Genomic DNA, 24,416 nt, shown 5'->3' with positions numbered 1-24,416 from the left:
GTGGTAACGAGGAAACAGTATTTGCTGAGCAACACCTTCAACAGAAATATATTTAAACCCCTAAAAGACATGGATTGTCTTTCTGCATATCTCACAAGGGTGATTTTCACAGATATTTCTAGAAGGTGCGCTATCATTCAGCAATTGTTACATATGTATTGATTCCTAATCTTTTGCCTACCCCTTATTTTGATGCTACAACATATAGCAAGTACAAATTGACAGCTGTAACTATTTAGAAAAAAGAGCTTTTCTTGGTAGTGAAAAAAGCCCACAACAGCAGAGCATTTGCAAACAAATTATTTTCAGTTGAACTGAATTGCAGATAGTCCCTGTACCTTATTTTAAGTGTTAAGATAAAAGGTAAATGCAGATGCTTCTTGTTAGTAAGTGGCCTAAATAATTTAAAAACACATCAATTCCTAGCAATTACGTACAGCATGATTACATATCTGTGGAATGAAACATTCCCCTTGGAATCACATGTTGATATTTAGAATAATTGCAATGTGCTGCTACTACCTATTTTTGCTTTGTATGCAGCAATGAGGTGCTGCAGAATTTCAGCACATTCCAAGCATTTTAAAAAACCTGAGCGTTCTTTACCTTTTCCAAGTATGTGTAACTCCAGGTTTTCCCATCAGCAAACACTCTAGACACTATCCTTCCCTGTCCATCATACTCTATTTTTTCACTAGTCGTGCCTCTCTGTATGCTGCCTATTTGACCTGTGGATGCATAGGTGACATTGACAGCCATCAGCTTGCTGCTCGGGAGCCACAGGGTGGGGTGCCCTGACGTGTCGTAGGCAATCCTCAGCAGGAATTTACGGTGGTCATCGTAGATCTTCTCTGTCTTTGTGGTTCGATCAAAGTCAACTGAAAGGAGGTTTCTGCCATTAACCTTTTTAAAGCAAACAAAATGACACAATAAATCATGCTGTTCAAACCCCAGCAACCTGTTATTTCCACAAAGCTAGCTATTCTTTAAATACCGTTTATAGTGATTGATTTGCTGTATGTGTAAAGTATTTTAGCAACTTCTTGATATAACTGTAAGGCACTATAATAGCATCTACCTTAGAAGGTCTGGTTATATGAAGAGAGGGTTCAGAATTTGTTGCAATGTTTTCTTTCTTGATGCTTAGTCAACTGTTAAGGAAATACTGAAAGCTGTGTACTGAAAACTTTGGTAATAAATGGGGTCATTTCAATACAAACTAGTTCTTTTGTAAGCAGTCTGAAATATATCTAGAAAATTACTGTCAAAATATATTCCCAGCAACTGCTTTTCCAATTCATAACAATCATGCTAAGAAAGAACTGAATCTCAGTCCTTCACAGCAAGTATTTTTCAAAATAGCAAATGCAAGATTAAGATCTTCAAAAGCATGTTAGGTCTTCAAATTAAGGTTAAACCGTTTTTAGAACATAGGCATTCCCCTTCAGGATCAAGTGGAAATTTAACTCAGTATACTATCCACTGCTGCAATGTATTTATAAGGCTGAACTCCTTAGTAGAGGATTATATCTTTCTCCTAGTTAACTGACTAATTAAAGCTGACTACCTAAAGCCATAAATGACTGGAAGACTACTGAACCATTGAAAAACAGTTGAAAATGCTTTGAAGTTTGTAAGTATTGTGATTTGAAAATAAAGCCTTAGCTTTATTAATGCTTTATATTAAATAAAGCCATAGATACATTTATGTTGAAAACTTGTTATTGATATATGTAAACTACAAGTGATGGATATTGATTTCTATGTAATACTTTTACACTGAAATCCACCCCCACCTCCCTTTAGTGTTCAAAATATGTCAACTTTCAATTTCATTGAATTGGCTCTCCTTTCTGAATTTATGAAAGGAAAATGTCTGGTTTTCTTTTCCTATATCAGTATCTTTGCACTTCTCCATTCCTCTCAGCACTGAATTGTGCTTTAGTGTTCTCAAACAGCCCTCAAGGATTTCTTTGTTCATCTGTAAACCATTTCTGTATCTGCTGTGTCTTTTTAAAGTTGTTCCATGTGGGGTGAAAAACTGATAACTGAGATTTTTTTCAACACTGTATTTTGTGAACATGTGGGAAGTAGGATAGAAATGGACAGAGAGCTATGTGTATTAAGAATTTAAAAAAAAATCTGTTTCAAGTACCTCACACATCCATTACAAAGGGTAAACAAAGATGGCTAAATAACATTCAGAAAAGAACAAGAGAATAGATAGGGATGCACCAAAGAAATGACTGGAAGATTTTTTGATTTTTCAGGCTGAAATTTCAAAACTCCACATGCCATGGATGTTGGTACTTAAAATTGAGGCTAATAAGCTTCACAGAGATCAATATAAATTAGATCCTTTATTATTGGTATAAAAAGTACTAAAGTGCTGGTGATAGGTCATAGGTAAATAGGAAAAAAGTTCCTCCAAGTGCTCTCTTTTGCTCAGTCTGTCTCTCTATTTATGTACAATACCTTTATCTTTATATGAAATCACTGCCATGAGAAGAATCTGCACTATCAATTTAGGAAAAAAAGTAATCCCACTTTCATGTAAATCTCCTAAGTAAAGTACACTAAATCTAGCAGATGCACAATAACTGTTTTACCTATTTAATGAACCATCAAAAGTTATTGAAATATAATCTGAAAAGTTAATGCTACAAGACAGATTCTAGAAGTAAGTTAAAGTTAAGTGTGAAGTGCTTCCATTCAACTCCTTTTTTGAAGTTTTTTTAACTTGTTTTCAGGGAGTTTTTCTTTAAATTTTCTGACATCTAGCATTAGCTCATTTACCTAAATTAATTTTTAAATTTCCTTTGTCTCTGGCTTTTTTTTTCCCCCAGTGTCTGCCTGCACTCATCTCTGCATGTTCCCGGCCTGTTTTGCTTCTCTGATTTTTTTCCTTCCCTTTCTCTCCCCCTCCCCTTCCTTATTTTACATTTAATTATGTTTTTTATAAATTTTCTTGTCCATCTCTCAGGATTAGACACTGAAGTTAAAATGGACTCTTCTGATTTCTGAACTGGCAAAGAAAGAAGGGTGGTTTTATGGTTAAGGCAGATGTCCAAGCAATTGTGGTTAATTTCTTGGCTAAGCACATCCTTCCTGTATAAATTGCAACAAAGTACTTAATCCACTGTCTGACTGCCCTAGCTGCTAACTGGGATGATAACATTCCTTGCCTTTTCACTTCCCATCTGTCAGGTCTGTGTAAGGGCAGGATATGAGGGGAAGGAAAGGAAATACTTCTTCCAGCCAGTTTCCTGCTTTCAGACGTTGCTGACAGAGCTCTTGCATTCAGGAATGTGAGCTTTTGGTGAAATTTTGGCTGTTCTTGCTTATCCCACAACAGAGATGGCAATTAGAGTAACAATGAGTTTTGGTGAAATAGCTTGTTTCATTGGGCAGTGTAGGGATGGAATAACACATCTCAGCTAAAGCAGTGCCTTTCTCTAAAGTGCTTCTTAATAACATCTCTGCTAGAAAAATACTTTTAAGGGAAAGTTGAATGTTTTTATTGTGTCCAAGATAACCACACTCCAAATACATTTGAAACCTCTGGATTTCATTATGATAAAAACTGTACTTGAAGAAATTTCCAGTGAAGAAACACTTAATGACACAAAACTGAGTCTTCTGACAGTCTTTACCTACTGTCCTGATATGTTTCAATAATTTATGTCTCCATCTATTCTCCTCTACTTTAATTCCTGTTTTTCTTTTCAGTGAGAAGTATGAAATCTGTCTTTGATTCCTCTGTTAGAGGAATATATTTCTGTGTCTTCCAGAGAGATTCAAGAGGTAATGTGAAAACTGAGGACCTCTGCATAGCCTGGAGTATGTCAGGTCTCAAGAGGAGACTCCTCTTGTGAGCTGCCTTGTCTGTGTTACCTGTCTGCTCTGGGTGCATCCCTTGAGACAGAGTTCATGTCAGCTCCTTTATCTGAGACCCTCAGTCCAATGCCCTAAAAAGGCTCTTTCATGCAGAGGACTGGCAGCACTTTTGCCCACAACCAGCTTATGGACCAAACATACAGCCCCAGAGAAGAACTAGCTTATTGAACAGAATTACAAACCAAGTCAGAGCAAAAGCAAAATTGACTGAAGACTGTTGAGAAGGGCAACATAATTCCTAATTAATTTCTTTAGAAAGATTACTAGTACTGGGTAGAACTAATATTAACAAGATAGAAGACCAAGAGAGTAGCTGACAGTGTACTTTTTACCATTAGATACTGCATATGTATAACACAGAGAGTGTCACAGAGATGGGTACCTTTACTGGCAATACATTTTGTCACTGTTTCTTGTCTACATTTGTCTTCTTTGCAGAAAAATGTTGATGACATATCTGTCTGTACATAGAAATGATGAGCTCCATAAATTATTCCTGTTCTTCTTTCTCTTGTTTTCTTTTTCTGCTTTCCTACATCCCCCCATCCACCCCCAACTGACATTTTAGTAGTATCTTTCCATGTAAATAAATTTCACAAAACATTCTAATTTTTTTTTCATTGCTGACAAGTTTCTTTCCTTTTTTTTGAGGCATTTGTCTCTTATTAGCTCATTCTCCACATGCCCTACTTCTCCCATTTCTATGTAATGAGTATTATTTTATCCTAATCTGTAATCTTTCATTTTCCCTCTCATCTTGTTAAATCTATCCCTTGTGTTTGCTTTTTTTTTTTTTTGGGTTTTAATTCTTCAAAGTTAGAGTTGCCCATGACAACTTTACCTTCTCTTTTTAACTGTTACCACCACTGCACTTGAATAACAAAACTTAGTGTCACTTCTGAGAACTGTGCTTGTGGTGATTTGTTTCACTGCCAAACCTCTCTTGGGCTTCTTTCACAAATGACTTGGCAGGTGTATTATATCACTGTGGTATAAAATGACATGCCTATGAACCAGAACCACAAGAATGAGCTTCAGAATTATGGCTTCCTTTTCCTCTTCCTTATCAATGTAAGATAGCTGCCACAGGTAGTTACTAATATATTGTTCTTAAGCAGCTGCTGCTGTGCATAATTGTTCTTCCTTCTTGGAAAAAAACCCATTCCTCTTATAGAGAAAGTAGTAGAGAGGAATATAACCTGCATAACAACATTCCCTCCCTTCTTGTCCCAATGGAAGATACAAAATATTTTAAGACTTCAAATGGCAAGAAGTCAAGTGGTCTGAAATTACTTACTTTCATTTGATACACTGCCTAGGCTTTATTTTAAAGAACTGAGTTCATTTCTAATAGTAAGTCAAACCTTTGATCTTGAAATGGTCTCCTGGCAACACAATTTTAAATGCTTAATCTGTGTTGTCTTTACCAAATGGCTGTCATAAATCATAGTTTGCTTCCTACTTGTATTTCACCCGCTATATAGGAAGAAGGAATGCCAAAAAAATGGTAAAGACATATGCTAGAGGAATATGCCATCCTCATGCACACACAGTTAAACCCTTTCTACAGTAAGAATAAGTCTTACTACAATTTTAATTTAAAATTAAAAAAAAAAAAACAAACCCAGGGATCATGCTAACTTATGGTAGAATAATTTAAAACAGGATTCTGAATCAGTTACATGAATTCAGTACCAGAAAGAAAAACAGTGAAGGAAAGCAGAAAATTTTTCTTTTTAGCCATTCCAATCTAAACCCAACAGTTTTAATTCCACAGAGTGCTGATTTTAGCTGGGGTATTTCTTTACAGAGGCTACTACAGGGCCATATTTTGTATTTGTGCTGAACACAGGGTTGATAACCTAGAAATGTTTTCATTTTTGCTGGGCAGGGCTTCCACAGAGCCAAGGCGTTTTCTGCTTTTGGTACTGCCACACTGGAGAGCAGACTGGGGCTGTATGGGGGACTGGGAGCAGACACAGCCAGGACAGGTGACCCCGGCTGCTCAGTATGTAAAGGGAGGATGTTTGGAGTGATGGCTTTGTCCTCCCAAGTCACTGTTACATGTGATGGGGCCCTGCTCTCCTGGGGATGGCTGAACACCTGCCTGCCCATGGGAAGCTGTGAATTCATTCTTTGTTTGGCTTTGTTTGTGTGTGTGGCTTTTGCTTTCCCTATTAAACTGTCTTTATCTCAACTCACAAGTTCTCTGGGTTTTACTGTTCCAATTGTCCCTGATCCTGCTGGTGGGGGACTGAGTGAGCAGCTGTGTGGGGCTTGGCTACTGCCTGGGGTTAAACCATGACACACAGAAAAGAACAATTAATAAATAAAATAGCCAATAAATGAAGTAATAAAACCAAGTACTTCCCAATCTACGGTCAGCTTGTCTACAGTGAATATTCTGTGGCTGCTGGTGGCAATACCTACAGGAATGTATTTACATTTCCTCATCCCTTAATGAGAATGCAGTAGATACTGCTCATGCTTGTGTGCTTACCCTAAGCTTTCGGCCAAAGACGTTGACTTTTCCTTGGGTTTGCTCTTTCCGGAATCGCCACTCCACCAGGTTCTGCCCGTTCTCCCCTGGCAGGGTCATGTTTCTCTTTGCCATGGTTGGGTTGGCAGTGCCAGCCAAGACATGTGGCTCTGTCTGGTAGTGTGAGTCCAGGCCGCTGGCGTACAGGATTCTCAGTGAGCCATCATAACCAATCTGGTAGCTATTTCTTAACTGATCTGAAAAGGCCAAAAAGAGAATTCCAGGTTACCTACATGGGTTAAGACTCCGCCTTTGTATTGGACACTTTATGCAATATGTGCATCTTGACGTCACACAACTTACCCAATGGTAATAAAGAGACAGGGTGAGATTGTTAAGAATAAATATATCCCAGAGGAGCAAAAAATGCCTTTAGGACCTATCATCAAAGTTTCATAAATACTTAAGAAAGTCTCATCCTAATAGTATGTTCTTTGGACTGGCACAAAACACATTCTCTGCTGTTTCATTAGGCATTTTTGGCCTAATCCTAAGCATACTATGATTATTCACTTTTGCAAGTATGTGGTTGCTGGGATATTACAAGTTGCTTTTAAGCTAAAGTATCACTTCATACTATTTCTGTACCTATTTCCCTTTCAATCCATCTCTTCTTTCCAAGATTCCTTTTTAATATAAAGTAAGTATTCTACTTCCCATAGCTGCTTACAAAACCATTTGGTTAGAAAACTTACTTAATGCTACTTTTGTTGCAATACTACTGCTTTTCCTGAACAGTTGTTTCTGTATAGGTGTAAAACTGTGTATGTATCACCCCTTCCTCCAGACACGATGCCCCTAAAGTTTCACTTCTATTTGGAGCTGCTTGTACCAGAAGAAAACAATTTTCAGGCCAGTATCTGCTGAGAAATCTTTTGTTTACAGTACCTTGAACCATGGTATAGAAAGAATCGATTGATGATAAGTTGGAAGTGATGCTGACATCTTCCTCTCTGCTGGATGACTCAATGTCCACTGTAATGGCCCTTTCCATTTCCCCATGAAGGTTAGTGACGACTCCAGTTGGGAATGTAACATTTGTTAGACGGCCCTCGCTATCATAGCTAAAAAAGAAGGTCCAGAAATGATAAATAGCAGGAACAAATTGTCTTCACTTACAACTAAAATGAAGAAAAACACCAGCTACCAGCTACTATTGTTAAGGCACTTTTGCTTTTTTTTTGTGTGCTTGGGATAGGCATAGCAAAGACTTCAAACATGCTTTGAAGTACTCAAAAGACTGCTTAACATACAGGAATCTCAATGGTGATAGCAAGAGCAAACAGATGGATCTTCAGCTCTGCGTATTATTCTTTGAAGCGTGACCAGATCCTGCTGCACATCTAATTCACCATTTCAAAGGAAGCATATTTATTGGTACTAAATTCTGCAGCATTCTGTACTTACTCCCTCTAACTGGAGTAGATTTTGCTGCTACTGCAGGAATCCTCAAAATTTTTGAAATAAGGGTATCTTAATAAAAGTGTCTCTTGGGCCTTTCCTATTCAATGAGTATGCAGAACACCTGTACTCCTGAGAGCTTAATGTCCCTTGTATTAGTATGAGCAGAGTCTGGGGTAATATTTAATCTATTTAAGCTGCTTGTAGCTGGAAACCAGAACAGCTAACATCTCTACCTGTGAACTGTTTGTGAACTGTTTGAGAATTGTGACACAAACTGTGAGATTTTTTTTTCTGTGTCGACTGACATTTATTTAAACCAATATCCATTTAACATGAATAGGTAGATAGAATTTCTGTAATTGAAGTACATCTTGGTACATGACCAGAGACCATGCTTACAAATCCAAATCCAAACATGCATTTTGGTCACAGTATAAGGAGAGGTAAAGCACTGTGTGAGCTTCTGGTCATAAAGCTTGTCTTTAAGATTAGCTCTTCCAGTGCTAGAGTCCTGATTTGTCAGCCTAGGTGTTCAGCTGAAGCTCCTTGTTTTGAAGTATAGCCTGCCCATAGCTGCAACAGAGAGAAAAAAGCATCCGAAGGAGGATTTCATGCCCACTTATGACCTGTTTGCTCTCAGGTTTCCATCCCTGTCCTGTGACCATGTAGTGGGAAGGTGAACAACGCCTTAGTCTCTTAAAGTAACTAGAACATGACCCTGCAGGTCCTCACAGTGTGCTAGACATTTCATGCTGATATTTATCATCAAAATTGCTCCTACTGGAAAAGAAAAGCAAAACCAAAAAAAGCCCCCCAAAAGCCCCAACCATATCACTGAGGCCACAGAAACTCTTTTTCTTAAAATGAGAGAATTAATCCTAACAGCTGTAACCCACAACACTAACTTTCTCTGAACAGCATGAGTACTGCACAGCATTGCTGTAACTGAAAGGATTAAGTTAAGAAATGCTTTCTTCCAGTTTGCTTACTCTGTAGATTTGACAGCTTTTTGCATTCAGTCATTTCCATCCTTTTAGCACAGTTGATTTCCTTTGTTTATGTAAGACGTTCACTTAGCAACAGGCAAGAGAAAAGAATATTTAAAAATCAGAAACCATACTGCAAGCCAGGGAAGTCAAGTGAGAAAACTTATTTTTTGAAGTTAAGTACATTTCAAGATAATGAGGTTTCTTCCAGTGTGTTTCTGTCCCTAATTGTGGTTCTTTTTCACATACTGGACTTGGCAAGCTGAGATATTCCATTTATGCAGGAGACCAAAACAAACATACTTAAGTTCCTTGGGCATGAACATGACTGCTAGCCTATTCATGACCTTCAGTCTCATGCCTCAGTTCCAAGAACTTATTTTCATGCACAACTTCCCTTTCCAACTCCCTGGGGAGCATATATTGTCCAATTAGTGTCCTTTTCTATTTTCTGCTTTATGTTTGAAAATGGTACCAAATTACTTGGTTGGGAATTACTTCTATCCTTTGATTACAGTAGTCTGGTACTGGTCTTTATTTCATACAATGCTTACTAAAGCCACAGATGGTGAGATTTCCCTGTAAGAACTTTTTGCCCTTTTAATCACAGTATCTGTGAGAAACTAATTACCATATTTCTCAGTATACCACCTGAGCTGGAAAATGCTACACATCAGTAGTATTCAGCACAGTGTGTGGCTTTAGTGCAGTATGCAGCACTGAACTGTGCTATCCTTCTTTTATGCATTCTTGCTTCCACTTTATTATTTTTTGACTGTGCCTATAGTTCTTGAACTGGTCTCGTCTTCCGCAAATATGGCAAGGCACATCATGAGCCTGAGATAAGCAGTTAATATTACAGTGGGGGAGAGTTCAAAGACCAGGAAGAAATCATGTTACACATTAATGTTCTTAAAAACATGACTTAAAACCTGAAAGAATCTTAAAAGCCGTGATTGCTCGGTTCAGGCATCCTAGTGCAAGAAGAAAATGTGACTGAGATGTGAAAGGTAAGAATAGGATTTCTCACACTTTTATAGCCAGGAACAAAAAGAAAAAGGGGAAATAGGCCTTTCTACAATTCATTACATATTCCATTTGGTGACAGATTGCTATGTGTGTCCTTCATTTTGTTCACCGTACATCGAATACTAAACTTACTTTATACTTGCTATCTTCTTGCCCACAATCAAAGCCTTATCAATGCACAGCATAGCAACATCACTCATACCTTTGGGCATTCTGAGGCCATTTTTCTTATTACATTCAAATATCCTTGCATTCTGCTGCCAAGGTGAATTTATTCATCCAAGATTGTCAGTTTTAGACTGAGCGATTTCTTTTTATCTGCCTAGTGTTCTAATATTGAAATTGCCCTAGAAGGAATGAGATCTGAAGTCTAGAGGGTGAGTGCCTATATTTGGTATTTCACAGCCTCTTTGATCTTTTCATCCAAACACAAGCTCAGGCACATGTGTTACCATGGAGCCCTCTGATCTTTCTCCTTTGCCAGGCTCCACAGCAAAGCCATTCCACCAACCTCTTCAATTCCTGAAGAGTGAGTCTCACATAAACTTTTCAAGAATCTAAACCAGAAACTTGCTCCTTGGACGTGACCTTGTGGGCATTAATCTGCTCAGCTCACTTCTGTTGGCATTAAGGCAACAATCTTCATATTTGGTCAATAACTCTGAAGGCAGCAGTGGGGGCAGCTGCCACCACCGCTAACTGAAGTTCCCCTTAGATCAAATCCTTTTTCTTCCTTAGGATGAGCTGCCACTGCCAGATAGTTTTCCACTTCGGCAGTGAGAATTTCTCAGAGATAATGATTATCAGCTTCCCAGATTCTCGACCTTTTGCTCTTCACCTGCTGGAAGTCTCTCTTCCATTGCTCATCTCCTTCAGTTTTAATTACATGCCTTCCCAGACCATTTTCTGTTCTAGGCTATGTAGGACACTTTACTTCGCAGTAATAACTTCCTGGTAAGCCTTGCCACAGATGGAAATGTCCTACTTTTCTTTATTTTTGACTTGTTTCTCAAGTGTATTTTATCTTAGTCTGTAGCACATTTAGCTCAACCTCAACATGCAGAGCTTTATTAATGTTTTATATCAGAAGTTATTTCAATGTAGAATAGGGAGCTGTAGAAATAAAGTGTATAGTAAAGGCTGCACCTAAAGCCAATTGCTAATTTATGACTGATACTGTTTTTCTCCAGACTTCTGCAGCACAATCCCTCAACAAAATAAATTCTGTGATTTTTTTTTTTCTGTTGTAAACATGTCAGGTTGAAGAGCAAGGCACACCAGTTCCAGCACATTTCAGATAACAAGACATGCAGTCCAAATGCATATTAAGTATTTAAGACTGGTTACAGATTATACTATTAGTTGGGATACTGTAATAGAGAAATGAAGCATGAATACATTTCATAATATAGACATGCATAATTTTGACAGTAGAAAAGTACTGTTATACTTTCACTCAACTCACATTAGGTATTTTTTCTGCATCTCAGATTACCAAGAGTGGCTAAAAAATTTATGGAACATTACCCTACTTATTTCAAACTATTAATGGGAAGCCTTTTATACCTGAGTGCTGCTTCTTGGCAGGTGAGAAGAGAAGGTTCAAGGTTGACATTCAGGAGTGCAATGTGTTGTTTTTTTAGGCGCATACCATGTTGACAACATGCTGAAAAATCTGTCCTAACCTGGCAATGAAATGTCTCCCTTGGCTTGTCGAGGCCATTTACACAGAAGAGTGTTGTCTTTAACATGACAGAATTTTGGTTTCCAAATACATTCTTTCACTTGTATTCAGCCTCCGTAGCACACTGCAGGTGTAGCCACTCCCAAATGAAAGCAAATTCCAAGTTGGAAAATGATGGTAAAGAAAAGCGACTCTAGTAGCACTTTCTCTCAACCAGTACCCAAAATGGTTATTTTGCCAATCAAAAGGAAAGAAGCCAACAGTTAATATATCATCACTTTCATTAGCATTTCTTCACCTGTAGGGAGCTTTCCTGTCCCCTACTGGTTTAAAATTGGGCATGGCAAGTTACTGGAAGCTCTAGTTTTGGCCACCTTTAACCATTATGTGGGTTGTAGAAAGAAAGAAAGAAACTTTCAACTTGAATGTAATGAATTTTGCATTTTTTTCCTTTACTCAATTTGTACATTGCTTTCCTCATTTTGACATGCATTTTTGCTTTTGATATGTCTGAAGAGAGACGGACAAAAATGATTTCTCCTTTTTTTTTTTTTCATTTTTTATTTAGTCTAAATGAAAGAGACACTTCAATGGATCCTTAACTACTCATATATAACCTGCACATATTCCTTTATTTCCACAAAATACATTTGTATTTGTATCTTAAAAGGTTTAGCATCTTGCTTGTGAATTCACACTACAATTATATTGGGAAACCTGAAATATTAAACTATGACTTCCTTTGGAGATATAACAATTAAAAAAAAACCCCAAAACCCCAAACAATAAAGAATATGGTGGTATGTCTTCCTAATATTTTGTTTTGCTTAACAAGAAGAAAGCAAATGACAATTTGATATATATTAGTAGCCTGTAAATTATGACAAGTGGATTTTTAATATTTTATTTTATTATTATCGAAGAAGTGATAGCATTTTTCTTTTTTTCTTATCTGGAATATTATTAAGCATGAGAAAAAATGCAGCCAGGAGGGTCAGCCGTGTCCTGGGGTGCATCAGGCACAGCGTGGCCAGCCAGGCCAGGGAGGGGATTGTCCTGCTCTGCTCTGCACTGGGGCAGCCTCACCCCGAGTGCTGGGGGCAGTTTGGGTGCCACAATGTAAGAATGACATAAAGCTGTCAGAGAGCATCCAAAGGAGGGCAAGGAAGATGGAGAAGGACCTTGAGGGGAAGCTGCATGAGAAGCAGCTGAGGTCACTTGGTCTGTTCATCCTGAAGAAGAGGAGACTGAAGGGAGATGTGGGCTTCAACATCTTGGTGAGGGAAAGTGCAGGGTCAGGGACCAATCTCTTCTCCGTGGTGACCATGATGGGACCCAAGGGAATGGCATGAAGCTGTGTCAGAGGAGCTTTATGTTGGATATGGTTTATATTGGAAAAGGTTCTTCATCTAGATGATGGTCAGACACTGGAACAGGCTCCTCAGGGAAGTGGTCACAGCACCAAGCCTGACAGAATTAAGGAACTGTTTGCACAACACTCTCAGACACATGGTGTGACTCTAGGGGCTGTTCTGTGGAGGGCCAGGGCTGGGAGCTGGACATTGATGATCCTTCTGAGTCCCTTCCAACTCAGAATATTCTATGATTTTATGAAAAAAATCAACATTCTTTCCAGTTTTACAGAATTCTAAATATATTTAAAAACAATTTCCTTTTTTTCCCCCTTTCTTTCCTGCTTTATTCCTTTCCCCTCTCCCTCTCCTTTTTCCTTTCACCTGTCCCTTTTTATTTTCCTTTTCCCTTCTGTTGTGCCTAGCTCTGAAAAAAAAGTGGATAAACAGGAATTACAGAAAATAGGTCCAGGAATGATTCTAGGAAAAAGTTAAATTAAACTACAGCCAGATTCCCAATTCTGGACAGAAATTTATATGCCTACTTGTTTTTTAAAGGAATTTGGGCAAAAAATGCAAACTCACAAAACCAAAAAGGTTAAAAGGTCATTAAAAGTATTAGTATCAGCTATATTTATCTGTCCATTTATCTGTCCCCCTGTTCAACCAACTGTCAGACAACTCAAGCTTTTCCTGTGCCTTCATCTGATGGCTTTTTCCATAGGGAAAGGGTCTTCACTCTGTTTTCATCTGGGGAAGTCTTATAAAACTGCTTGCACAGCTGGTTAAATAATTCAGGTAATGGTCTTTTATCTTAGCAACGTGGTCAGGACGAATTTTTTAGTCCCGGTTTAATGAAGAGATTTCCTCAGCTGGAAAGTGATTGGCAATTTCTTTTTTCACCTTCTCCTGTTATAACTGCAGCTCTTGAGGCTTTTTATTTGTTGTGTCTATTTTGTCATAATGTTAAAAGGACAGTTTTCAGTCTTTTTTGTAAACCAGCATTCAGCACACCAGACGTGAACAATTCACTTAAATAGGCCTTTCCTGACAGCCATAACTCATCTGCAAAACAACAGGCACACTCTAAACGAGAATCACTGCAGGAAATGTGTCTGTTGGAAAGGGAGCTCAAAGGAATGAATCAACACCTTTTCCCATGATAGCTCATTCACTTTCATACAGAGAAGGTTTTGATGCTCATTTTCCACTTCAATGCACGACCAGACAAACAAGCTTCAGTTCAGTGCTTGTGCCGTGTAAGATTGACCACTTTCACAGCCCAATCCAAAATGACTTCCAGGTATTTGGAACCAGGTATTTTGGGGGAGCAGTGCTTTGTGGAGAAAGAAGCAAAACATGAATTTACCATGCTGGGGATGCTTTACTTTTTGCCAGAATACTGCCAAACTTCTCACTCACTGTTGTATGGTACTGCAGTCCTCCATGCTGCAGCAAACACCTGCCATGTATATTCTCCTAAGGAGCCACAAAACCGAGTCTCTCACAACTCATATCTGACATGCACCCTACATGCACACAAACACACAAATGAGCAGTGTTAATGAAGCCACTGAAGAGCAGGAAGAATAGCTCCAGGGTACGTGCCTGGGGAAGGGTGGGGTGAGAGCAGTGGGGTGTTAGGCAGTGGGGCTAACATGAGAGGCATTGTCAGGGATGGATGTAGGCACTGTGGCTTACATGAGAGGCATTGCTAGGGATGAAGCAGCTTCCCAGGGCTAGGGGTGTGCCTCAGCAGCTCACACTCTTTTGAACTGAGTGCAGCCAATTCAGGAGCAATTCAAGGGGCTCGTTCTTATGAAGATGAGACTAAATACAGTAGCTAGGCTGTTATCTACAAGACCTTAACCCTCATCTCTCACTTTTCAACTTCCCTGTAATGGGAACTCACTGCCCCTGAGCCCTGTGGGATGCACAGAGGAAGGATTCTGGGTTTGCTAGGGTGTGCCAGCGGGCAGCTTCCCTAACCTCAGGGCTGCTGCCTTGTCTGTGTGTCACCTCCCTCGCCTTTTTAGCTCATCTATTACTGCACAAATAAACTGTGTGCCTTGTGGATATAAATACCAGAGTATGGCCTTTCAACTAAGAGAAATGTTGGTGTATATATACTTTGTGTCACATATTGTTCCTTGCTGAAAGGTCTGCTTACACTGTCAGAGCTGAGTGTGCAGGCCTTTAGTGAAAAAAGGAGATAAGGTTGGTCTGTTTGGCCAGACATTTTGTTCACAGAATAAGCTGTAATGTTGCTTTTCCCCTGTAATTATTATTTGGTGGTAGGGTGGGGATTTAATTTAATTTTATTTTTATTTTGAAAGGTTAAAAACTCCACAAAGCTGTTTTTACAGGGTCACAAAAAGTGGGCAAATCAACTTATTAAATTACATTATGTTTGAAAAGCAAATTTAGTAACAGGAAAATAAAATTATATGGGTGTATTTTCTTTTCTTTTAGGGCAGTTTACTATCTTTTACTAAGATAGTAAACAATAATTGTTAGATTCAGGTTCTGTGGTTAATTTAGAGTAACAGCCCTATTCCTTCAGAGTACAAGTCACACCCAATTAATGCAGGCTTCAGAAGTGAGAGACTTTCCCTTCTTGTGGGGGCCTCTAAAGGTAAGACTTTAATATGCATGTCCCTTGTAGGCTTTTTAGAGAGCTGATCAGTCTGGCCTCACTGGGACAGCAAGGAAGACCAAATCCCTTGCTGGGGCTTGAGGACATGTTTGAATACAGCATGACTGAAAACAGAGATTAGCCTTCTCACATGTGATCCTGAGCTGTCCTTGCACCCTCACCACACCAGGTTCCCTGCCAAGTGAGTGTCAAGGAGGGTGAGCTGGCTTGACTGTAGCCTCTCTCACTTCTGTTTGACAAAGAAAACTACCATGGAACAAGATTATTAACATGTCAATAACTAAACAAATGGTATTGTGGAGTCCTTCATAAACCAGAAGGGAGACAGATACTTTCAGAAGCCTGGACAGAGCTGACTGGATTGACAGTGCAGGACATTTATTTCATTAATACAAACAAAACTGCTTATTTTGCGGCACTATCCTTACTTCTAAGTGCTCTCTTAAACCAGAGACATCACATGCTGACTTTCTTGACAGAAATCAAAGCAATTCCTTCTTTTTCATACATGTAACATGTAATAATATTGCTATGTGTCTTGAGCATTCTGATGTTGATATTATTATCTATTCAATGGCTTCTCAGGTCTGCTTTTATTAAGGAGCCTAGTTCTAAGAAGAAGAAACAGTAACATTCAAGAATGAAGGAATGGGTAAAGGTCTATTAGATGAGACATACTACTGCTATCAGGGCAATCTGGGGACAAACTGCAGTTCTCTAAAAAATGCCACATCCATATCTAATGTTATATATTAATGGATTATTTTTAACATTAACATAACATTATTTTTAATGTTATATATTAATGGATTATTTTTATTGTTTTTTATTAAGCAGGATGAGTTTGAAACAGCAAGTTTGTCTCCCATATTAGCACAAGTCTTATAAGACTAAATAATATAATGTTGTATTATGACAGCTACTATAAAGCTGAGTTACAATTCTGATTTAGAAAACTGTGAGACATAACCTATATTCTTTAAAGTTGAATATAGAAATTAAAAAAATGTATTGAATGATTTATCTTAAGAAGAAACATGGTAAGTCCTGTCAGCAAGCACAGCCATCACTGCATTCCTCTCAGAAATTGCATGTTGCATGAAACAGTTACATACTTGTGTAGTGCTGATGTATTCAGTGTAAAGTTAAAAAAAACCAACCCAAATGAAATATGGCAGGTTGATATTTTTCCCTACAAGTTCTCTTTGGGTAGGGGGCATACTTTGTTTGTTTGAATAGAGAGGAAGAGTTTTAATTGCCTTCTGGCCAGCCTTGCCTCCATGGCAAGGAAGATGTGAGAGAGCGTTATGGCTACTAGATCTTAAATTTGTGTCTTATTGAGAGGAGGAGCAGCAAATATGCTGTAAGAGAGAAATATCTGTATTGCATGCTGCATTGTGCCAGGCAATGTGGATACAGAGGCACTTATGTAAGGACTGGCCATCTCAAAAATATTCCCAAAAAAGACAGTTTGAAAACAATTAAGAATGAAGAGAATATGTTTTTTGTTGCTTGAGTACATATAGTATGGGAAGATTAAAGACACTGCACTTGTATGTCACAGTTTGCAATCAAGGGCTCATATGACTTCACAGAAGTTAATGCAAGAACATGATAACTGGCTAAACAAAAGTGCTTGAATGAATATGGCTAATTATTTTATAGCCACTATATTTTACACTGATGAAGCAAGAAGCAGCAGCAGTAAAAGCAGAAGGTAACAAAGGTTGTTGATAGTAAAATGATAAAAATACCTAAAAAGCACTAGGATACCAAGGACATTCAGATAGTGTTGTTTAGTAGTGATTAAAAAAAAATCCAGATTAGAATTTTGTACGAAGTTCTGGTATTTCTAAGAAAGCAGAATCAAATTAGAATGAAAGCCCCAAAACTGCAAGTAACAAGAACCATAGGCATTTTTAGATACTCATAGTACTGAAGTATAAATAGGACAGAAAAATGAACACAAATAGAAACACAAATATTACAGGAAAATAACCCCCCACAAATGTTACCTGAAATGGTACAGAAATAGTAATTATGAAAACTGAATTTTGAACCTCTTAATATACAGTAAAAGTGCAAGTGAGCTGACACTACTATTAGGGTATAATTTTAATCTGATCAAATCAAATACTTGCATTTCAGCATAAGTTCCATAGACTTTTCCATAGCCAAATTTCACTATTTCCAAGTCAGACTCCACAGACAATGCATTAAGATGAAGCAAAAGAAAAACTGCAAAACACTCTATTCTCTGTTGCCAACTGTTGACAGTTACAGATGATGTGCCTGGTACTTGGGGAAACTAAACAAGTCCAAGCCAGAGGCAATATCTGACTCTCTATCACAGAGTTTTAGGGAAACCACAGCACTGAATGCATTGCTAATAAAAGCATAATATGCAAACTCTGCAGCATACAGTGAAAGGAGATTTTTGCTTGCGATTCTCTAGAGTCCATAAATTACTGTAAGGATTTCACATTCTGCATGATTTCACCACCTTTCCAAAATAGCTGGAAAGCTCGTTAATTTAACTGTGGGAGCAAAGTAAACTTGTAAGAACTCTGCTTGCTAATGTCACTCTTTTTGCTTCCTGTTGCCTTGAAGACAAGGATTGAGTGGGAGGGAGAGGAGGGGAAGGAGAAGACAAATGAGCTCAGGGCATGAAGTGTCAGGGGAGACATTGGATGGACTGCCAAGAGATACAACAGGAGACTGCAAAGAAATTCACTGCTGGGAAAGGAAAAATAGGAAAGTCAAACACACCTTAGGGAAATAATGGGAGATGTGGAAAGGAGCAAGATACAAGGCAAGAAAGTAAGGAAACCTAGTAGGAGGTCTGGAGAGCAAAATGGAATAATGGAAGAAAGGCAGTGGATTTTCAGAGAGGAGGAGCCATCTTAGTCTGGAACAGATCTCTGCCTGCTGATACTGCTTCTAAAAGAAGAGGAAGAAAAATATGAGAAAGCTGAAAAGAGACAAGGAACAGTGGCTGCTGGGATTACTTCATGTCTAAGGAGAGCACAAGCAACCTGAACCTTCCAGAAGAACTTGAGGGGGAAGGAGCACCTGTATTTTTACAGAGGAGCCTGCAGAAGCAGCCGGGACAAAGGGACAGATCCCAGGCACCCAACACTGGGCGGAGCAGGATCTGCTCCAGAGCAGCTGAAGGGAAGGACTCCGTGTCTGTGCGAGACGGGCACGGTGCCGGCGCTCCCATGGCGCACAGACTGCAGCCCTGGCTGCTTGTCCTGGAGGGATCCTCCCTGCCACAGCAGCCTCTGCCAGCTCCTCACACAACCCAGGGAGCACAGAGCAGCCACAGGCTGGCATGGCTGGGCCACTGCACAGGGGCTTTTAGGCATTTGCTTCTAGTATTTCAAAACCTAGGTCAAGAGAAAATGCTCTTTTCGTATATTGTAAGCACCTGGCTTAGCTTTCTGTATGTAAAGTCACAATGGAAACTGCTGCATAGAAATAATGCCATATAGGCTAGCTAGGAAGTGTCACTTCCAAAATGCTAATATGCAGATAATTAGTTTAAATTTTAAGATTTATCTGTTTAAATGTTCACATTATGCATACATAATATGCAGTTATAGTTAATAGTTTCCAGCTCAGATATCTCAGAATTTTGTAAGAGAATTTGATCAGGCTGATTACTTTTATACCTTGTTTAATACTATAATTTCATTATAAAACCTAATCTGGGCAACTTTTAGCTTGATATGGCTCCATTGGTTTTTTAGTATGCATGCATTTTCAATCATTTCTGTAAATGCTCTGTTAACATCATTTTTATTCAGCAAGTTTTTGGACCTCTAAAAACAGGTAACAGTTACTATGAATTTGAGCAACAGTGCTTTGAAAAAAGTACACATTCCTGAAATTTAAGGTGTCAGTTTTGATCAGTACACTAAAACCCTTAGCAAAATAGAAATTTACAAGTCCATTTTGCCATAAAGGTATTAAAAATCCCCCAAGTCTGTAAACAAAGAAATCAGATTATATGATATCCTAAGTAATTCAAGCTAGTACTTACAATTTCACTGTAAAAACAAAAAAGAATGTAAAAAACCATTTATTGTGTGTCAGTCCTTCCCTTCTTCAGTGAAAGAAGAGACTAAAAAAATAAACTATAGATTAATTTGTGTCCAGGCTAAAATAAATAAAAAAGTAAATTTTTTCTGGATCTGATATTAGTGTGATTTAAACTGTGGAAAAAAGCCATGAAAAGAAACAAGACCAAATGCTTTAGTATGTGCCAGAGCAGTGACTGCCAATTTTTGGGATGAAATGTTTTTGCAAATATTGCCCCTTTGTTCTGAAAAGGAAAAAAGAAAGACTGAATCATTTTCATAAACCTGCTTTCAAACCACTGAGAACCCAGCTGAAATAAGTTATTTGGATCCATGCTCCACTTACACAACCAGACTTGCACAGGAGAATAGTTAACCAAGCTATTCCTGAGTTGCTCTTCTGTGATAATTCACAGGCTCCATTTCTTTTGGCAATGGTAGCAGAAACCTCTCAAATCCATCATTGTCAGATTTAATGTTACAAATCATGAGCAACAAAAAGTCACAATTATACTTGAGCTTATAATAAAAAATGGCTAAAGACTTGTGTTCACAATTATTTTTTCCTTCAAAAGGGAAATATACAGGCATAGATTTGGTGCATGGGGATTTTATGTTCAAAAGAAGCAAGCAGCTATGATGACTGATGGATGTTTTTAAGAATGCTGTTTTGGCAAGAAAAGTAACACAGTGCCTTCCTCCTGCCCCTTATTCCCTGTGGCTTTACATAATCAGTACAATTTTTTAGTTTTGGTTTTAGCTTGTACAGAGCATCATAGAAAACATTACTGGAAGGGACCTTGAGAGGTCATGCAGTCCAACCTCTACCCCAGGGCAGGATCTGTTCTTCCTGCATTGGTCCTGAAAGATGTCTGATCTGTTTTTAAAGACAGTCCATGAAGGGCAAGGGGTCACTATCATTGTTGTCTGCTCCAGGGCTCCAAAATCTTCACCATGAAGTTCCTCCAAATGTCTGATCTGAATCTTCCTTGTTGCAATTAAACAGATTACTGCTTCACCATGGCTACAGGGAGGTGATAAATATCTTTGCTTCTGCAAAAGCCTCATACACTTGCAAATTTGGGTGAGTGAAATTGCCTAGCTTTCTCTAGAATTACTTCAGCTTGGGAATTCTAACGAGACATTGGTTGGAGGTAATTGTTTAGGAAGTGCATAAGCAGCAGCTTGCAAATAATCCTAATAGTTACTGAGGGGAATAGCCTGCCCTTTGGGCTCTCTGTAAGTCAGCTGGACATAACCTAACTCAGACCAGAAAGTCTGCATGAAAGCAGATCAGGTGTGAAAGATGGCTATTTGCAGAGTCAGGAAATAGCTGTGTACTTCACGACACACAGCACCCTAAATTCTCCCCATCATGAAAACGACAGACCCATCACCCACTGAATAGTGAATATAATATCCAGTTTTTTTGTGATCAGGCAGACGCCATTAAGATACATTCAGGAGCCACCAGCTACAGCAGTACACCGCAGCAGGCTACACAGAAACTACAGCCAACATGGTGAGAAATTACTGCCCTGATTAAAACTCTAGGTCCTCAATTAGCCAGTGTGAATGTCAGCATGATTAAAAGTGCCTGCTGTACCCAGCAGATGCCTTCATTTCTGTACAGGACTTCACTGTCCCCCAAACTGACTGTCTTGCCCAACTTGCCTATGGGAAACAAGTGGCAGTGTCTGTCACAGTTCAACACTGACTTTACTCTCTGTGGAAATAGATGGCTACTCCCAGCCCACCTAATGCTGTGCTTTGGTCTCTCAGCAGACAGGACAGGGCTAACTCAAGAGGAGGAGAACACTTGCCCTGCCAATCAAACACTTTCTCATTCCTCTGTGTACCCTCGCTGTGCTTCTGTGTCCTCTTGGCAGGACCTAAAAAGATCCCCAGCGGATGCACCAAAGCACAATTAAATGTTACAGATGTGTGCTAATGCTTTGGGAAGGTGCCCGCTACCAAAGCCCTGCCAATTTACAGATTATTGTAAGAATACCTTAAAACTGGCAGCAGTACCATCCCACCTGCTGTCTTTGTCAGGGATCAGCATTCCTAGCCCTGTCTCCACTTCAGGACACAATATGCAGTGAAGCAGCACCTGCTGCTCTTGTGTCTCTGATGGGCATCTGCAAAGGCTGGAGAGTAGATACAGGTGCTCAGAGTCCTCCTGCACACTGCCTCAGCCAAATGTACACTGACAGAAATATGAAGTTATCTCAGAACACAGATGTTTGGCTTTGCTGCCACTGCCTGACACTGGCACTTTATTTTCTTTATCATGTGTGTTGAATTGAAAGCTTTTTTTTAAGCCCTGACCTTGGCAGCAGTTGCTACTGCATTTCATCATAAAGATATGAGAAAAGAAGAGGGGCAAATAAAAAGAAGAGGGACTTACTGAATTTTCATGATGCCCTTTGTAATCCTGAATAGTTCAACTAGAGGCCTCTTAACAGTTTTGCTTATCACACTAACACTACATCTTCCACTCCTTCATACATACCTTCTTACCCAACCTCATCATGTCTTTCCTGTGAGTTAAAAATACACATATTTTTCCAACTGGCAGAGACAACTGAAAAAAATCTGTGTTAATTCTACATTGACCTTTTCTGAAATAATGGTTTCTCTTTTAAGCTGTAATTTTATTATGTTTGCTTAGTGTATTCAGTTGGCAGTTCAGATCATTTGGAGATGAAGTTACTGATAAAGCTTGTATGTGAATTCTCTGGTTCTACTAGTTTATCTATAAATTGTCACAATCTTCCTTAGTCAATAGAATTGAAGATTCTGTAAAATGCTTTGCTAATCTGTCTGTTATGAACAGGCATTGATGACTTAATGAGTGTAACACAGGCTAAAGCAATTCACTGAAAAGATTTTTCCTGAGGCTGGTAAAATTGCAAGTCCTACCATTCCAGTAATACCTCTTGCTGTTGTGCTAGCACCTGTAGATGACACGGTGCTGGTGGCTTCTGTGTTTTCAGTTTATTCCTACAGGAATGACGGTTCCCCCATGGCACACATTTCTTTTCTCAGCTTCCTCCAACTGGGTTCACCTGTGTCAAAGCCTGCTGTGCTGTCCAGGAGATCCTTTCTGCATACCCTCCACTCAGTGAAACACAACCTTTTACAACCCACCCAGACGTTATTTTTGGGCAAAAGAACATGCAGAGATGCTTTTGCTTAAAAAAAAATGGAGCAGCAAAGACAAATTTCTTGTCAGTATTTGCAGCAGAAGAATGTCAATCTAATGAGCAAGTGGGATGAAAATCTAGTTTTTGATGCAAATCTACAAACCCATGGTTGTCTGAGTTACAAATTTCTTGACAAGAGTGAAATGTTGTCTCACTATTATTTCAATATATAAAACTGAAGTTCAAAATAATGAATTCAAAATTATTCAGACCCAATGTTCAGAAGAAGTCAGACAAGTAAGACAGAGGAAGACAGCATGGGAAATTAAAGGTATCTTTCTGTGCTTTTTGCTATCAAGGGTCAACTTTACAGTTACTTCACCCAGAAACATTTCAAATGGTCCTTAGAACTCAATAAAACTATAAGGCATCTGACTTCTTTTTATGTACTTACTCAAAAAAAGTGGTCCATCCAGTCTCATCGCTTTTAGTTGCCAGAAGTCCACTGTTGCCATGGTAGGTAAATAAGACCAGCTCCTGCCCTTGTGCAGTCATGCTTTTCAAACAGCCATTGGTGCCTATGGTCAGCCAGATGACTTGGTTATCAGGAGAGACCACTCTTACTGGCATTCGGTTGGGATCCCGCCTGATCCGAAGGGTATTCCCGTTGCTGTCCGTCACGGCAGTAATATCGTTGTCATTGCTGTAGCTGAAGTTGTACAGGTAGTCCCCGGTGACTAAACTCACAGTGTACTGGTGGGTACCATTGACATCAAAAATATACAGCTCTTGGTCAGTTGGAGAAGCAACTTCATAGAAGTTCATTGAATTCATTAAGGGTTTGTTCTTTGACACAGCCCGTATCCTAATGTTTCCCAGGTCAGCAATATACAGGGTGCCATCTGGAGACACAGCTAAGGAGGAAGGGGCGTTGAGTTTGGCATCTTTAGCATAGCCATCTCCATTTTGGTAGCAGTCACAGTTAACATCATTTTTGCAATCACACTCCGAGGGTATTCCAGCAACTAAAGAGATTTCTCCATCAGTTGTGACCTGCCTTATCCTGTTTATCTTTTTCTCGTCGGTTTCTGTGATGTAGAGCACGCCGCTGTAGGACACGGCGATGGCGGTGGCCGACTCCAGTGTGGTCTGGACAGCGTGCTTGCCCACCGCGTACTCCACGCCGGGCACCTGGCAGTGCATCGGCCGCCCCGCGGCAATGCGCACCTGGCGGTTCTCCGTGATCTGCAGAACCACGTTGTTATCCAACACATAAATGGAGTTATCCATTGGGTTGATAGCTAAATCTGTAGGCCATTCCAGACGAACCTAAACAAATAGAAGTGTTTTGTTAAACAGCTAACCAGTGCAGATAAAATGAATTAATTAACCTTCAGTTTTAGACACTGATATAAGGATATTTTCCACCTGCTGTAAGCAATCACAACTGAAGAACTTGCATGAATACATGCAGCAAACTAAAGTTTTCAGGAAGGCAAGGGGAACAATATTCAGGCATCCAGTTTATTAAAAAGAAAACCAGTTGCATTGAAACTATAATATAGGCTGAGTTTCCCCTCCAATAAATGCAATACTTTTCTGCATCACAAATGCAGAACTATAGAGACAGATATTGAT

At 39.1% G+C, this 24,416-nt stretch overlaps 1 protein-coding gene across 36 annotated transcripts in view; it reads right to left on the bottom strand.

The window, feature by feature from the left end:
• TENM3 (teneurin transmembrane protein 3) overlaps positions 1-24,416 on the bottom strand; it is a 1,291,791-nt gene that overhangs the window by 11,623 nt on the left and 1,255,752 nt on the right. For all 36 annotated transcript variants that reach the window (XM_077177351.1, XM_077177368.1, XM_077177366.1 and 33 more), the window contains 4 exons: positions 23,233-24,107; positions 7,325-7,500; positions 6,398-6,633; positions 607-903 (listed from right to left, as the gene is read on the bottom strand). In XM_077177351.1, the coding sequence (XP_077033466.1) occupies positions 607-903; positions 6,398-6,633; positions 7,325-7,500; positions 23,233-24,107 (1,584 nt within the window). The remainder of the gene's footprint in view (positions 1-606; positions 904-6,397; positions 6,634-7,324; positions 7,501-23,232; positions 24,108-24,416) is intronic.

The sequence above is a fragment of the Agelaius phoeniceus genome, chromosome 4 (genome assembly GCF_051311805.1).
Source record: "Agelaius phoeniceus isolate bAgePho1 chromosome 4, bAgePho1.hap1, whole genome shotgun sequence".
NCBI classification, from domain to species: domain Eukaryota; kingdom Metazoa; phylum Chordata; class Aves; order Passeriformes; family Icteridae; genus Agelaius; species Agelaius phoeniceus.
Note: the sequence above shows the minus strand (reverse complement) of the source record. Positions and strands in the feature narration are given on the sequence as shown.